The sequence below is a fragment of the Eriocheir sinensis genome, chromosome 9 (genome assembly GCF_024679095.1).
Source record: "Eriocheir sinensis breed Jianghai 21 chromosome 9, ASM2467909v1, whole genome shotgun sequence".
NCBI classification, from domain to species: Eukaryota; Metazoa; Arthropoda; class Malacostraca; order Decapoda; family Varunidae; genus Eriocheir; species Eriocheir sinensis.
Genome location: NC_066517.1, coordinates 18,451,600 through 18,465,835, shown reverse-complemented (window position 1 = coordinate 18,465,835; position 14,236 = coordinate 18,451,600). Strand labels below are relative to the sequence as shown.

At 39.1% G+C, this 14,236-nt stretch overlaps 1 protein-coding gene across 7 annotated transcripts in view; it reads right to left on the bottom strand.

Annotated features, from left to right (window-relative positions):
- The window catches only part of LOC126996070 (zwei Ig domain protein zig-8-like), a 231,462-nt gene that overhangs the window by 61,561 nt on the left and 155,665 nt on the right, over nucleotides 1–14,236 (bottom strand). For all 7 annotated transcript variants that reach the window (XR_007750904.1, XR_007750900.1, XR_007750903.1 and 4 more), the window contains one exon: nucleotides 10,149–10,393. Coding sequence is in view for 2 of the 7 variants with exons in the window: in XM_050856140.1 (XP_050712097.1) it covers nucleotides 10,149–10,393 (245 nt within the window). In the remaining 5 variants the exon portion in view is untranslated. The remainder of the gene's footprint in view (nucleotides 1–10,148; nucleotides 10,394–14,236) is intronic.

Here is a 14,236-nt window from a genome sequence, read left to right as displayed (position 1 = left end):
AAAAGGAGGAAGACACGGATGGGAACTGATGGGAGGAGAAGAGGGGAAGAGGGATAAGGGAGATACGTGATGGGAGGGGAAGAAGGGGAGGAGGAAGGAAGGAAGGGGGATAGGGGATGGCGAAGAGAAGGGGTTTGAGGGGAATTAGTGGGGAGGGGCTTACTTTCCCCTCACTAGCGGATATACTAATGGGTTGGAGGAGGAGGAGGAGGAGGAGGAGGAGGAGGAAGATTATGTAGTTTCCAGCTGACAGCGTTTGAGGATTACTGTGTGTGTGTGTGTGTGTGTGTGTGTGTGTGTGTGTGTGTGTGTGTGTGTGTGTGTGTGTGTGTGTGTGTGTGTGTGTGTGTGTGTCTGTTCGTTTGCACCCTTTCAATATTTCAATCATTTCTCTCACGCGTTCAAACTTTCTCTGGTATTAATTTCTCCTTCATCATTTTTCCCTTTCCTTATCAAATCAATTTTCCCCACCTCAACTTTTCCTGTCCCGTCTATTCAGCAATCCATACGTCTGTCTATTCACGTCTTTGCCTATCTACCTATTTTTCTTTTCTAACACTCTCTCTCTCTCTCTCTCTCTCTCTCTCTCTCTCTCTCTCTCTCTCTCTCTCTCTCTCTCTCTCTCTCTCCCATATTCATTTCTTTCCCCCTTTCCTCCTTGAATTCGTTCCCCGTTCCTTCCCCCTTCGTTTTCGCTATTTCTTCTTCCCCCCTTCACAACAAGGTCTCTCGTTAGGGCTATATTTAGGATTCCTCCTCCTCCTCCTTCTCCTCCTCCTCCTTCTTGTTCCTGTTCTTCCCGCTCTATTTTTTTTTTAAATTCTACTTCTACTTCCGTTTACTCGACTTCTTCCTAGTTACATATTTTTTTCCATGGTATTTACTTTTCTTCTTTTTCTTCTACTATACTTCTTCGTCTTTTTCTATCTTCGTTTTTAGAGTTACAAATATCCTTCGCCCCCCAAAATTATACAGTTCATTTTGGTTGACCCTCTCCCTCTTCCTCGTCCCTTTCCTATTCCTTCTCTTTCTCCTCTTCCTTCTTCTCCTCCTCCTCTTCTCCTTGTTCTTGTTCTTTCCGATGTTCTGTGTTTTTTTTTAATTCTGCTTTTCCTCCGCTTATTAGTTCCAGTATTTAATCTTCTTCCTTTCCTTCTTCTTTTTCGTCTGTTTCTATCGCTTCATCCTCTTTTTTTTTTCTTCTCTAAAAAATAATAGTGTGTTCTTGGTGATCCTCTCCCTCTCCCTCCCCTTCTCCCTCTTCCTCCTCCTCTTCCTCCTCCTCCTCCTCCTCCTCCTCCTCCTCCTCCTCCTTCTCCTCATCCTCCTCCTCCTCCTCCTCCTCTCTCTCTCTCTCTCTCTCTCTCTAACTTTTGAAACCTAATTGCATTGCCTTAACGGTTATTTTATTTCCTCTTTATTCTTTCTCGTAAACTTTCCTCGACGAATTAGAGGGGACGAGAGAGAGAGAGAGAGAGAGAGAGATAGGGTGACTTCAATGATTCTCTCTCTCTCTCTCTCTCTCTCTCTCTCTCTCTCTCTCTCTCTCTCTCTTAAAATAAAACAGTACTGCACCTTTTTTCAGTTTTCGCACCGGGTTATTTTTCCTTCCTATTTTCCTTTCTATTTTCATTCTTTTTTTTGTTTTGTTTCGGCGGGACGCATAATTCGCGGCCCTCCACCGTCTCATTGTTTTCCTCGCCGCCGCCTAATTCTAAAACAGTAATTACCGGAAGCCGTTTTGCGATCGTATTTTCCACCTCAGTTTAGTATTAAGTCTTTCCGAGCCATACCGTGCACTCCTGTTTTTCTTCTCTCTCTCTCTCTCTCTCTCTCTCTCTCTCTACCTGTGTAAGTATAAAGCACCTGAGCGGTTTCGTTGTTATTATAATCGTCCTCGTGTTTTGTAGCGATGAGAAAAATTTTACCATGGCTTCATTCTAACCTTTTTTCTTTGCGTTTTGTTAGTTTTTTTTTATATATAAGCAAAAACGTGATCAACCTTTTTTGGGGAGGGTATATTATCTTGTTTTTGTGAAGTCGAGAATAATTTAAACAATGCTTCACGCTAACTTTTTTTCTTTGTATTGTGTTATATAGATATTTTTTAGGCTTTATAATCAATGCTCTCGCTATTTCACTTATTAAAAAACACACGGTCAACTCTTTTATTTAAATTGGTTTGTGTTAATTACGAGGAAAACAATCTAAAAAATGTTTTATGCTAATTTTTCCTTGCAATTTGTTATAGAGATATTTCCAAACTTTAAAATCTTTGTTATTTCTTTTTTAACAAACACGTGATCAACTTTTTGGCTACTCTCATTTTGTCTTTGTATAGATGAAACTAGTCTTTAAAACTGTTTCAAGACAAATTTTTTCCCTGCATTTTGTCATGGAGATATTTTCAGACTGTAAAATCCTTCTACTCCTGCTCTTTTCATTATTAGCAGGCACGTTCTTAACTTTTTGGCTTCTGTTATTCTTTTTTGTTACGATGAAATCTTAACAATATCTTATGCTAACTTTTCCCCCCTTGCATTTTGTCATAGAGATATTTCCAGACTGTAAAACCTTTCTGTTCCTACTCTTTCCATTATTAGCAGGCACGCTCTCAACTTTCTGTCTTCTGTTATTCTTTTTTGTTACGATGAAAATCTTAACAATATTTAATGCTAACTTTTCCCCCTTGCATTTGGTTATAGAGAAATGTTGAGACTTTAAAATACTTATTCCTGCTATTTTCTTTTATTTTCTTTATTAGCAAACACATGATCAACTCTTTTTCTTATATTAGCTTGTTTTTGTAACGATGAAAGCAATTATAATGTTTCATGCTAATAGTTTCCTTGCATTTTGTTATAAGGAACTTTCCAGACTTTAAAACGCTTCTTCCTGCTACTTTCTTATTAACAAGCACGCGATTAATTTTTGGCATATACTAACTTATTTTGTAACGACGAAATAAATTTTTAACAAAACCTCACTCTAACGCTTTCCTCGCATGGTGTGACTGAGGTATTTGCATACTTAAAAATCCTTGTTATTATTATTTTCTTTACTTGCAAACACGTAATAAACATTTTGGTTCATATTACTTTATTTTGTGACGACGAAATCAATCTTACCAATGTTTTGCGACAGCTTTTTTTCTTGCATCTTTTAAGTAGATTTATCAAGACTGTAGAATTCTTGTTGCTGTTATTTTTTTCTTTTTAGCAAACACGTGATCATCTTTTTACTTTATTTCAACTTGTTTTTGTTACATTGAAAATAAAATGTTTTACAGGTATTTCCAGACTTTAAAACCTTTGTTGTCGTTATTTCCTTTTTAGAAAACATGTACTCAACATTTTTTCTATTACCTTGTTTTCTATTTCCTTGTTTTCTATTTCCTTGTTTTCTATTACCTTGTCTTCTATTATCTTGTTTTCTATTACCTTGTTTTCTATTACCTTGTTTTCTATTTCCTTGTTTTCTATTACCTTGTTTTTGTTACCTTGTTTTCTATTACCTTGTTTTCTATTACCTTGTTTTCTATTACCTAGTTTTCCACTACCTTGTTTTCTATTACCTTGTTTTCTATTACCTTGTTTTCTATTATCTTGTTTTCTATTATTTTTTTATATTACCTTGTTTTTTTTTTATATATATTACCTTCTTTCTAAAACGCTTAAAACAAAATCGACAGATTTTACGCAGACGCTTCCCTTGCATTGTTTTTTTTTGTTTTTTTTGCGGGGGGACATTCACGGGCTTTAAAATTTGCCGGCTTATGAGAAAACACTACACCACCTTTTTTTATTTTCTTATCCTTGTTGTTTTTGTAATGAGAAAACAAAGTGGACAGTATCTTACGCTAACGCTTCCCCTGCATTCCGGGGCTTTAAAATTTGCCGGCTAATGACAAAAAGCTACACCACCTTTTTTTTCTCTTCTCATCCTTGTTTTTGTAGCGTGAAAACAAAGAGGAGAATATTTTACGCTAACGCTTCCCCTGCATTCCGGGGCTTTAAAATTTGCCGGCTAATGACAAAAAGCTACACCACTTTTTTTTTCTCTTCTCATCGTTGTTGTTTTTGTAGCGTGAAAACGAAGGAGAATATTTTACGCTAACGCTTCCCCTGCATTCCGGGGCTTTAAAACTTGCCGGCTTATGGGAAAACACTACATCACCTTTTTTTCTCTACTCATCCTTGTTTTTGTAGCGTGAAAACAAAGAGGAGAATATTTTACGCTAACGCTTCCCTTGCATTCCGGGGCTTTAAAATTTGCCGGCTAATGGGAAAACACTACATCACCTTTTTTTCTCTTCTTATCCTTGTTTTTATGTAACGTGAAAACAAAGGGGACAGTATTTTGTGCTAACGTTTCCCCTTCATTGGTTAGGCATTCCCGGGGTTTAAAATTTGCCGGCTTATGGGAAAACACTACATCACCTTTTTTTCTCTTCTTATCCTTGTTTTTATGTAACGTGAAAACAAAGGGGACAGTATTTTACGCTAACGCTACCCTTGCTTTCGTTAGGCATTCCCGGGGTTTACAACTTGCCGGGTTATGAGAAAATGCCACACCAACTCTTTCCCTCTTATTTCCCTGTTTTTTTTTCAGCGCGTTAACCGATCCTAGCCTTAATGTATGCTAATTTTTTTCATGTATTCATCCACATACGTATTTCAAAGCTTTCAGAATATTTCCGAACACTGCTACAGATTTAAAGCTCAGCATCTCATTAACAAACAAGTATTTCTGTGCCATTAAACTCTTTCCGAATACTTCTCATTATAACCATGCCATCTCGCTCACATTAGTATTCCCACGCTTTTCAGATATTTACGGATGTACACATTAAAATCTTGATATCTCTTTAACGCACAATTTTTTCTACGCCTCTAAAATATCTCCGCATATTTCTATACTTTAAAATTTCGCCATCTTTATCATGTTAGTATTCACACGCTTTTTAGACATTTACGGATGTTGTACACTTTAAAATCTTGAAATCTATTTTAACACACGATTTTTTCTACGCTTCTAAAATATCTTCGAATACTTCTATATTTCAAAATTTCGCCATCTTTATCATGTTAGTATTCACATGCTTTTTAAATGCTTAAGGATATTCTACACGTTAAAACCTTGAAATCTATATATTACACAGTTTTTCTACGCCCTACAGACTTTTCGAATATTACAAATTAATATCTTGAACTCTCTTTATCACAGGTATTTCTACGCTTCTAAAATATCTTCGGATAATTCTAGCCATTCAAAATTTGTCATCTCTATTCTACACAGTTTTTTTCTACGCTTTTTAAATATATTCAAATACTTCACCACATTATAATCTTGACATCTCTCATTTACGCAAGTTTTTCTACGCTTCATAAATATCTTCGAACACTTCTAGGGCCATTCTTACAGTCGTCTCCGAATGTTCGGAAGACGGTCCCTAACACGTTCGGGTGGCTTATACAGTAGTACATAGTCTATGAGTAGTAGTAGTAGTAGTAGTAGTAGTACTACTACTACTACTACTACTACTACTACTACTACTACTACTACTACTACTACTACTACTACTACTACTACTACTACTACTACTACTACTACTACTACTACTACTACTACTATACTACTACTACTGTAGAATCCACCCGAACGTGTTAGGGAGTAGGGACTGTCTTCCGAACATTCGGAGACGACTGTAAGAATGGCCCCTAGTCATTACAATCTTGACATCCCTAATTAACACAGGCACTTCCGCGCTTTTAAAATCTATTCAGACACTTTTTGGCTGTAGAATCTTGATATCTCCTTTCTACACATTAAAACCTAGAAATCTATTAACAACACAGGATATTTAACGCCCTAGCAATCTGTTCGAATATTTCTACAAATTTAAATCTTGAACTTGAATGCCCCAAATAACACAGGCACTCCCACGCTTTTAAAACTTATCTATACACGTCTTGGTAGTAAAATCTTGATATCTCCTCATCGCACAGGCCATTCTAAGCCTTTAAAATACCTTCGTTAAAATCTTGGCATCTGTTTCCACTAATAATCTTGCCTCTCCGCGCAGTACGTCCCCGTCGGAAGGCTGGCCCTAATGAATGTCTCTGTTTTCCTCGCCTAAAAGAATAATTAACGACCAGCGTCTTGAGAGGATGAATGTCTGAGGAGCCGTAACGATTATCTCTGTTTTCCCTGGCCAAGACAATGATGGAAGACAATGCCCTGGAAGCCGATTACTTGTTTTTTTCCTTTTGTTCACTGTCCTCCTTCTCCTGATGATGATGGCGCTACCTCAACATTGGGACACCTGGCAAGAATTTGCTTGTGTGTACGTGTTTTTACGTTCGCATTTTCACTCTGTAACACTGAAATCGAGAACTTGTTAAATAAGAGAGGAGCTAAAACTAGATAGACACGTAGATAATTAGACAGGTATACAGAGATAGATAGATAGGAAATATTTGTTTGTGCGTGTTTCTGCAATCGTATTTCCACCTCGCAACAAGGAATGGAGAACTTGTTTAATAAGAGAGGAGCTAAAAATAGATACAGATAGATAATTAGATAGACAGACAGAGATAGATAGATAAGAAATATATGTTTGTTCGTGTTTCTGCAATCGCATCTTCACTTCGCAATATGGTATTAAGAGCAAGTTAAATAAGAGAAGAGTTAAAACTAAATAGACAGATAGACATATAGATAGGCAGACAGACAGGTAGATAGATAGACAGATACATATTAAATACTTGTTTGTACGTGCCTCTACAATAATATTTTCACCTTGCTCTGGGGAATCGAGAACTCCAAAGAGAAGCCGAAAATAATTAGATTGATAAATACATTGATGGACATAATAGATAAACAAATAGGTAGAGACTGAATATTTTTGTACGTGTTCCTGCAATCACATTTTCTTATCGCTATAGAGAATCGAGAACTTTAAATAGAAACTGAAACTATATAGAAAAATAAATAGAAGTTTCAATATTAAGGTCATGAGATTTTAATGAGTGAATAAAGGAAGCGATACAACCTCCTAACACTCTAACCAGCGGCGTTTTTTACTTTTTTAAATTCCCGTATGACTGTCCTAAGGTCCATTTCATATACTTTTTCGTTTATATTAATCCCTTCCTATTTCTTCTTTCCTTCTTTCGATTAATTTTGTTTCATTTACGCTCGCGCGCGCGCGCGTGTGTGTGTGTGTGTGTGTGTGTGTGTGTGTGTGTGTGTGTGTGTGTGTGTGTGTGTGTGTGTGTGTGTGTGTGTGTGTGTGTGTGTGTGTGTGTTTCCTTCTTTTAACCTGGCTCATTTAGCGTGACATTCGTTTTACGCGGCATTGTTAACACATATTAATTATTCTTTTCAGAGCGTACACACTCACATTTGATAAGACTTTCGTGGAGGTCTGGGTATGTCCATGAGTAGTTTTGTGAGCCTAGTGGTAGTCTGACAAGCTTTCTGAATGTGAAAAACACGGTATCTGAACCCAACTTATCTCCATTATGTGCTTTGGAAATATATGTTTGCTGTGGGTATGTCTCTGAGTAGTTTTGTGACCCTAGTGGTAGTTTGAAAAGGCTTCTGCACCGTGAATGTGAAAAACACGTACCAGAACCCAACGTATCTTCTTTATGGTGTTTGGAAGTATGTTTGCTGTGAGTATGGCCATGAGTAGTTTCGTGATCCTAGTGGTAGCTGTGACAAGGCTTCTGCATCGTGAATGTGAAGAAACACGTACCAGAATCCAACTTATCTTTAAAAGTATGTTTGCTGTGGGTATGTCCATGACTAGTTTCGTGACCCTAGTGGTAGTTTGACAAGGCTTCTGTGCCATGAATGTGAACAACACGTATCGGAACCCAACTTAGCTCTTTTATGGCCTTTGGAAGTACGTATATATTTTGAGAACCGAGAGCATCTGAGAATACGAACACGAGTCATTCAGTCATTCTCTTTTAATCCTTTGTTCGTCATCATTCATTTTTCATCGCCTCGGCCCTTGCGACACTTATCCGCAAACTCTCATAAAAAAATCAAGCTGGCTCTCTTCTGTATAATCCTGCTAACATCCAAACAAACGAACGAACATAGCGCACTGCAAGCATAATCTATAATATCTGCTAGCATAATCCATATCATCATTCATTTTTCATCTGAGTTTTCACAGATAATATTTTTTTCCTCGGCCCTTGCGACACTTATCCGCAAACTCTCATAAAAAATTCACGCTGGCTGTCTTTTGTATAATCCTGCTAACATGCAAACAAACGAACGAACATAGCGCACTGCAAGCATAATCTATAATATCTGCTAGCATAATCTATATCATTAATTTTTCATCGGAGTTTTCACAGATAATATTTATTTTCCTCGGCCCTTGCGACACTTATCCGCAAACTCTCATAAAAAATTCACGCTGGCTGTCTTTTGTATAATCCTGCTAACATGCATACAAATGAAGGAACATAGCGCACTGCAAGCATAATCTATAATATCTGCTAGCATAATGTATATCATCATTCATTTTTCATCGGAGTTTTCACAGATAATATTTTTTTTCCTCGGCCGTTGCGACATTTATCCGCAAACTCTCATAAAAAGTTCACGCAGGCTGTCTTTTGTATAATCCCGCTAACATGCATACAAACGAGGGAACATAGCGCACTGCAAGCATAATCTATGACCTCTACTCGTCAAACTTCACCCGCGGAGGCAATAAAGTCTGCGGTAAACACGACGCCTGATATATGACAAACCTATCAACAGCCAGACGAGTAAGCGGAAGAACTAGTTAATAAGTAATGGAAGAAAGAAAGAAAAATAGTGGAAGAGAAAGAGCGAATAATAAGAGATCAATGAATGTAATATATGAGCGAAGTATACTGAGAATACCGAACGGAATGAAGGGATGGAATTCACAAGTACAGTCTCATTTTTCATATCACACTCACACACCTCGTTCAGCCCCCTCCCCCCTTCCCCCCCCTCACACTCCGTCTGGCTTCCCTCACACCCAACACCCAACCCAAGAAATGAAGCGATGGAATTCACAAGTACAGTCTCATTCTTCATATCACACTCACACCTGTTCAGCCCCTCCTCTCTTCCCAACCCCCTCACTCCGTCTAGCTTCCCTCAGTCACAACAGACAACCCAAGAAATGAAGGGATGGAATTCACAAGTACAGTCTCATTTTTCATATCACACTCACACACCTCGTTCAGCCCCCTCCCCCCTTCCCAACCCCCCCTCACACTCCGTCTAGCTTCCCTCACACCCAACACACAACCCAAGAAATGAAGGGATGGAATTCACAAGTACAGTTCTCATTTTTCATATCACACTCACACTCCGTCTGGCTTCCCTCACACCCAACACCCAACCCAAGAAATGAAGCGATGGAATTCACAAGTACAGTCTCATTCTTCATATCACACTCACACACCTTGTCTAGCCTCCTCATATCCCATTTTCCCCCCCCCCCCTCACACTCCGTCTAGCTTCCCTCACACCCAACACCCAACCCAAGAAATGAAGCGATGGAATTCACAAGTACAGTCTCATTCTTCATATCACACTCACACACCTTGTCTAGCCTCCTCACACCCCTAGACCCCCCCCCCTCACAATCCGTCTAGCTTCCCTCACACCCAACACACAACCCAAGAAATGAGGCGATGGGATTCAGAAGTACAGTTCTCATTCTTCATATCACACCCACACACCTCGTCAAGCTTCCTCTCACACCACACCCTTAACCACACCCAACCTGCATCCCTTCCCACCCCGACATCCCTACCAACCCCCAACCCCCCACACACACCCACACACCCCGTCTAGCTCCCCCATACACCTCCCCACACACACACCTCTCCTCCTGAAATAACCCTCTCTCTTTGCCACTCTTCTGAACTCTTTTTATAGGGGCAGAGTTTAGCGGGCTTCTTTTTTCTCATTATTACTTTTTCTTGCCATTGAGCTGCTTCCTTTACTACAATTATTACCTTTTCTTGCCCTTGAGATGCTTCCTTTGCTATAAAAAAAAAATAAGAACACACCCACACACCCGGTATACCCCCAATATCCCCCCCCCCCCCCCTACACACACACTCACACACACTCACCGTCTTGTTGCCAATGTTTTTCACTCGACAGTTCAGCACCGCCGTCTTCCCCAGCAGCGCCGTGATATTCGAGGACTCCTGGTAATCGAAGAAAGGATGGTCGGGGTACAGAGACCGATCCTGTTGGTCCTCAGTGGTCGTGCTGGTCGATGTGGCGCCGGTCGTGGTCGAGGTCGTGGTGGTGGTCGTCGAGGTGGTGGCTACACTTCCCCCTCTCCAGTTGACCCCCACGGGATTCACGACATCTGTGTGGAGAGCGTGAAGTGGTGGTGAGGTGATGAGGAATTGAGTTAAAGGGAAGAGTGAGGGAGGAGAGAGAGAGAGAGAGAGAGAGAGAGAGAGAGAGAGAGATTCAGGGAAGGAGAGTGTGTCAGTGAGAGACAGACGCATACAAGGAGTGAGGGAGGTTCAGGGGGAGAGTGCGTGTGTGAGACAGACAGACAGACAGACGAGAAAGGTTTACTAGGTTAACGGGAAGGCATCTAGGTTTAAAGGGCGAACTCTATAAATCCGCGGACTTTAACACACCTTTTTAGAAAACGGGATTAGTTTCAGTTTTTCTGCAATAACGTCGCCGCTATTCGACTTATTTTAAAAAGGGATTGAGTTACAAGGAAGGAATAGTGAGGTAGGTTAAGGGAAAGAAAGAAAGAGTGAGAGTGTGTGAGAGATATAAAGATACAGATGGAGATCGACAAAAGAAACACATACATAGAAAGACAAACAAAAGAGGTTAGTTTGGTGAAAGAGGATTGAGTTAAAAAGGGATACTGTAGTGAGGTAGGTTCAGGAAAGGAGAAAGAAAGTGTAAGAGATAGAGACACTAAATGACACAGACAGAAAAAGACAAGATAGGTTAGCTAGGTGAAAAGGTATTGAGTTACAAGGGGAGAGTAGTGGGGTAAGTTATGGGGAAGAGAGAAAGGGAGAGTGTCTGTGTGAGAGGGGTGGAGGATAGAGACACAAAACACACATCCCAAGAAAGACGGACAAGAAAGGTTAGCTAGGTGAAAAGATATTGAGTTACAAGGGAGGATTATTGAGACAGGTTATTGGGAAGAGAGAAAGGGAGAAAGAGTGTCTGTGTGAGAGGGGTACAGAAAGAGACACACAACGCACATCCCTAGAAAGACGGACAAGAAAGGTTAGCTAGGTGAAAAGATATTGAGTTACAAGGGAGGAGTATTGAGGTAGGTTATGGGGAAGAGAGAAATTGAGAAAGAGTGTGTGTGTGAGAGAGGTGGAGGATAGAGACACAAAACACGCCTCTATAGAAAGACGGAAAAGAAAGGTTTGTCAGGTAAAAGGTATTGAGTTACAAGGGGAGAGTATTGAGGTAGGTTAAAGAAAAGAGGAAGAGAGAGAGAGAGATAGTATGAGAAATAGAGGTAGAGATAGAGACATACATACACAGACACACAGACATACAAGAAAGATACAGAGACAAACAAATAGACGTACAAACAGAAAGACAGACCGAGAAAACAGACAGACAGAAGTTCAGAAATAAAAAGAAAAGACAGGAAGACACATTCACGTCCATATAACTAAACAGATAGACGGACAGACAGAAAGACAGACAGAAAAACAGACAGACAGAAGTTCAGAAATAAAAAGAAAAGACAGGAAGACATATTCACGTCCACATAACTACAAACATAAACAGACAGACACAGGTAGACAGGAAGACAGAGGACCCCGCCCCCCTCCTTCCCCCAACACACACACACACACACACACACAGACACAACCACACACTCACAGACAGACATACGGAAACAATTACTTTTTCCATAACGATAATAATCATCTGGTGATATAGATACTCCAGCTATTGCCACTGATGTTTTTTTTTCCCAGGATCATCAAAGAACAAAGAAAGGAGGGCATGAAACGAAACTAAAATAGCGCGCCAATACCCAATACGAAACCCATCATGCACCAATCATCTCTTTCCAATTATTATTCTTATTCCGGGCTCAATTTTTATTATTATTTTTTTTTCACATTTCAGTTTATACGTTTTTTGTTTCGTTTTTTTTTTTTCTTCTCCCCGTGACGTTTTCTTCCGTTCTCCTCTTTCAGGGTAAGCTTTGAAAACTTTCCTCCGCTCGTAAAATGTCTCGAGTTTTGACATTTATGACATTTATCGCGATGGCTTTTAGCTTTCCAGTGCTTTAGGTAAAGGGGAAAGGGAGAGAGGGAGGGAGGGGGTGCTCAACTGGGGAATGGGAGAAAGAGGAGGAGGAGGAGGAGGAGGAGGAGGAGGAGGAGGAGGAAGGGAAGTGAGGTAAGGGAGAGAGGGAAGTGAAGGGGAGAGTGGTAAGGGCTGCATACTGAGTGCGTGTGTGTGTGTGTGTGTGTGTGTGTGTGTGTGTGTGTGTGTGTGTGTGTGTGTGTGTGTGTAGCCAATGGAGTATAATAAGAATTGATCACAAAATACTCTTAAATTTACTTTTATATATACTTTCAAGGGGGATAAATGCGTATATCATCCTTACAAAGCTTTACCTCTCTATGTATGTATGTATGTATGTATGTATGTATGTGAAGGTATGCATGTATATGATTGTGTGTGTGTGCGTGTGTGCGTCCGTATGCATTTTAATTTCCCTCGATGCGGCAGTTCCAAGCGTTATTTTTTTCCAATGAATCAAGAGAAATATTACCCACCGGCCTGTAAAGATAAATTCGTTGCCACGCGCTTGTCTATAATTCCAATATTTTCATCACAATAAATCCACGTTAGCTATTTTTCCACCCTTCGCTTCGCCCTTTATCAACTTTTTCTTCCTCCTCGTCATCGTCATTTTTTGTGTATGTTCATATTATTTATCATCAACAATTATTTTCTTCTCATTATTTTTTTTTTATCTCTTCATTTGTTCTTTTTCTAACCCAGCAAACTACTATGGTGTTATTTTCTTAATTTTTCTGCTTCTTTTCTTTTCTATTCAGTTAACTTTTCCGACAGTTTTTATCATTATTTAATTCTTCATTTGTCTTTTTTCTACTCTTTCGACAATTGCGGTTTTGTTTTCTTCGTTTTTCTTTCTTTTCTTCTCTTTAGTTGACTTTTCCATCTATATTTTTCTTTATTTATCTCCATTTATTTTTTTCTGCTTTTTAGCCAACTATGTATTTTTTTTCGTTTTTCTTCCTTTTCTTCTCTTTAATTAACTTTTCCATCTATCTTTTCCATTATTTATCTCTTTTCTTGTCCTTTTTCTATTCTTTTGGCAACTCAGGTTTTTCTTTTTTTCTTAATCTTCTTTTCATTCTCATTAGTTAACTTTTTCACCAAACATTTAACTTCCCCTTGTCCTCTCCTCCTCTTTAGCCAACTACGATTTCTTTCCTTTCTTAAATTCTTACTTCTCTCTTAAGCAAACTTCTTTTCATCACTTTTCATTTACTACTTTTCCTTTCCTTTACTCCATACCCTTATTCCACGTTCTATATTTTCTCGATTCTTATCCGTCTTCAACCATTCACTCATTCTTGCATAATTTTTCGCTCTTGTCCGACCTTCGACTTCTTGTAATCCTCCATTCTTCATTAATTAACTTTTACTGCCAAACCAAATCCCGTCCTTCAACCTTAATCTCCTTTCCCTCCTCTTATTATTTTCTCCTGTTATTCTTCTCTAACTTTTAATACCCTGCCATTTTCCATCACTCAGTCAAGCTTAATCTCCTTTTCCTTGTCTGTCTTTCATTTCTCTAACTTACTAATCGTTCTGTTTCTGCTATTCTATCTATTTCTCGTTTTCTGCTCTGACTTTTACTTTTACTCTTTTTTTGTCCATTAGTCAAAAAATAATCTTATATTCCTAGTCTGTTGTTCATTTCTCTCACCTACGATTCGCTCTAGCTATTCTCTTTTAACCTTTTACTATTTATATGTATGTTACCTTTTCCTTTTCCGTTTCTCTCCTACTTCTTAATCTTCCTCCCCTTCTGTACGTTTCATTTCTCTCATTTACTATTCGCTCTTGTTTTCATTCTTCATCTTTTACTACCTTGACCTTTCTTGACCTTCTCCTCCTTCATCTCCTTCTCTACCGTTCATTTCTCTGTTTACTATTC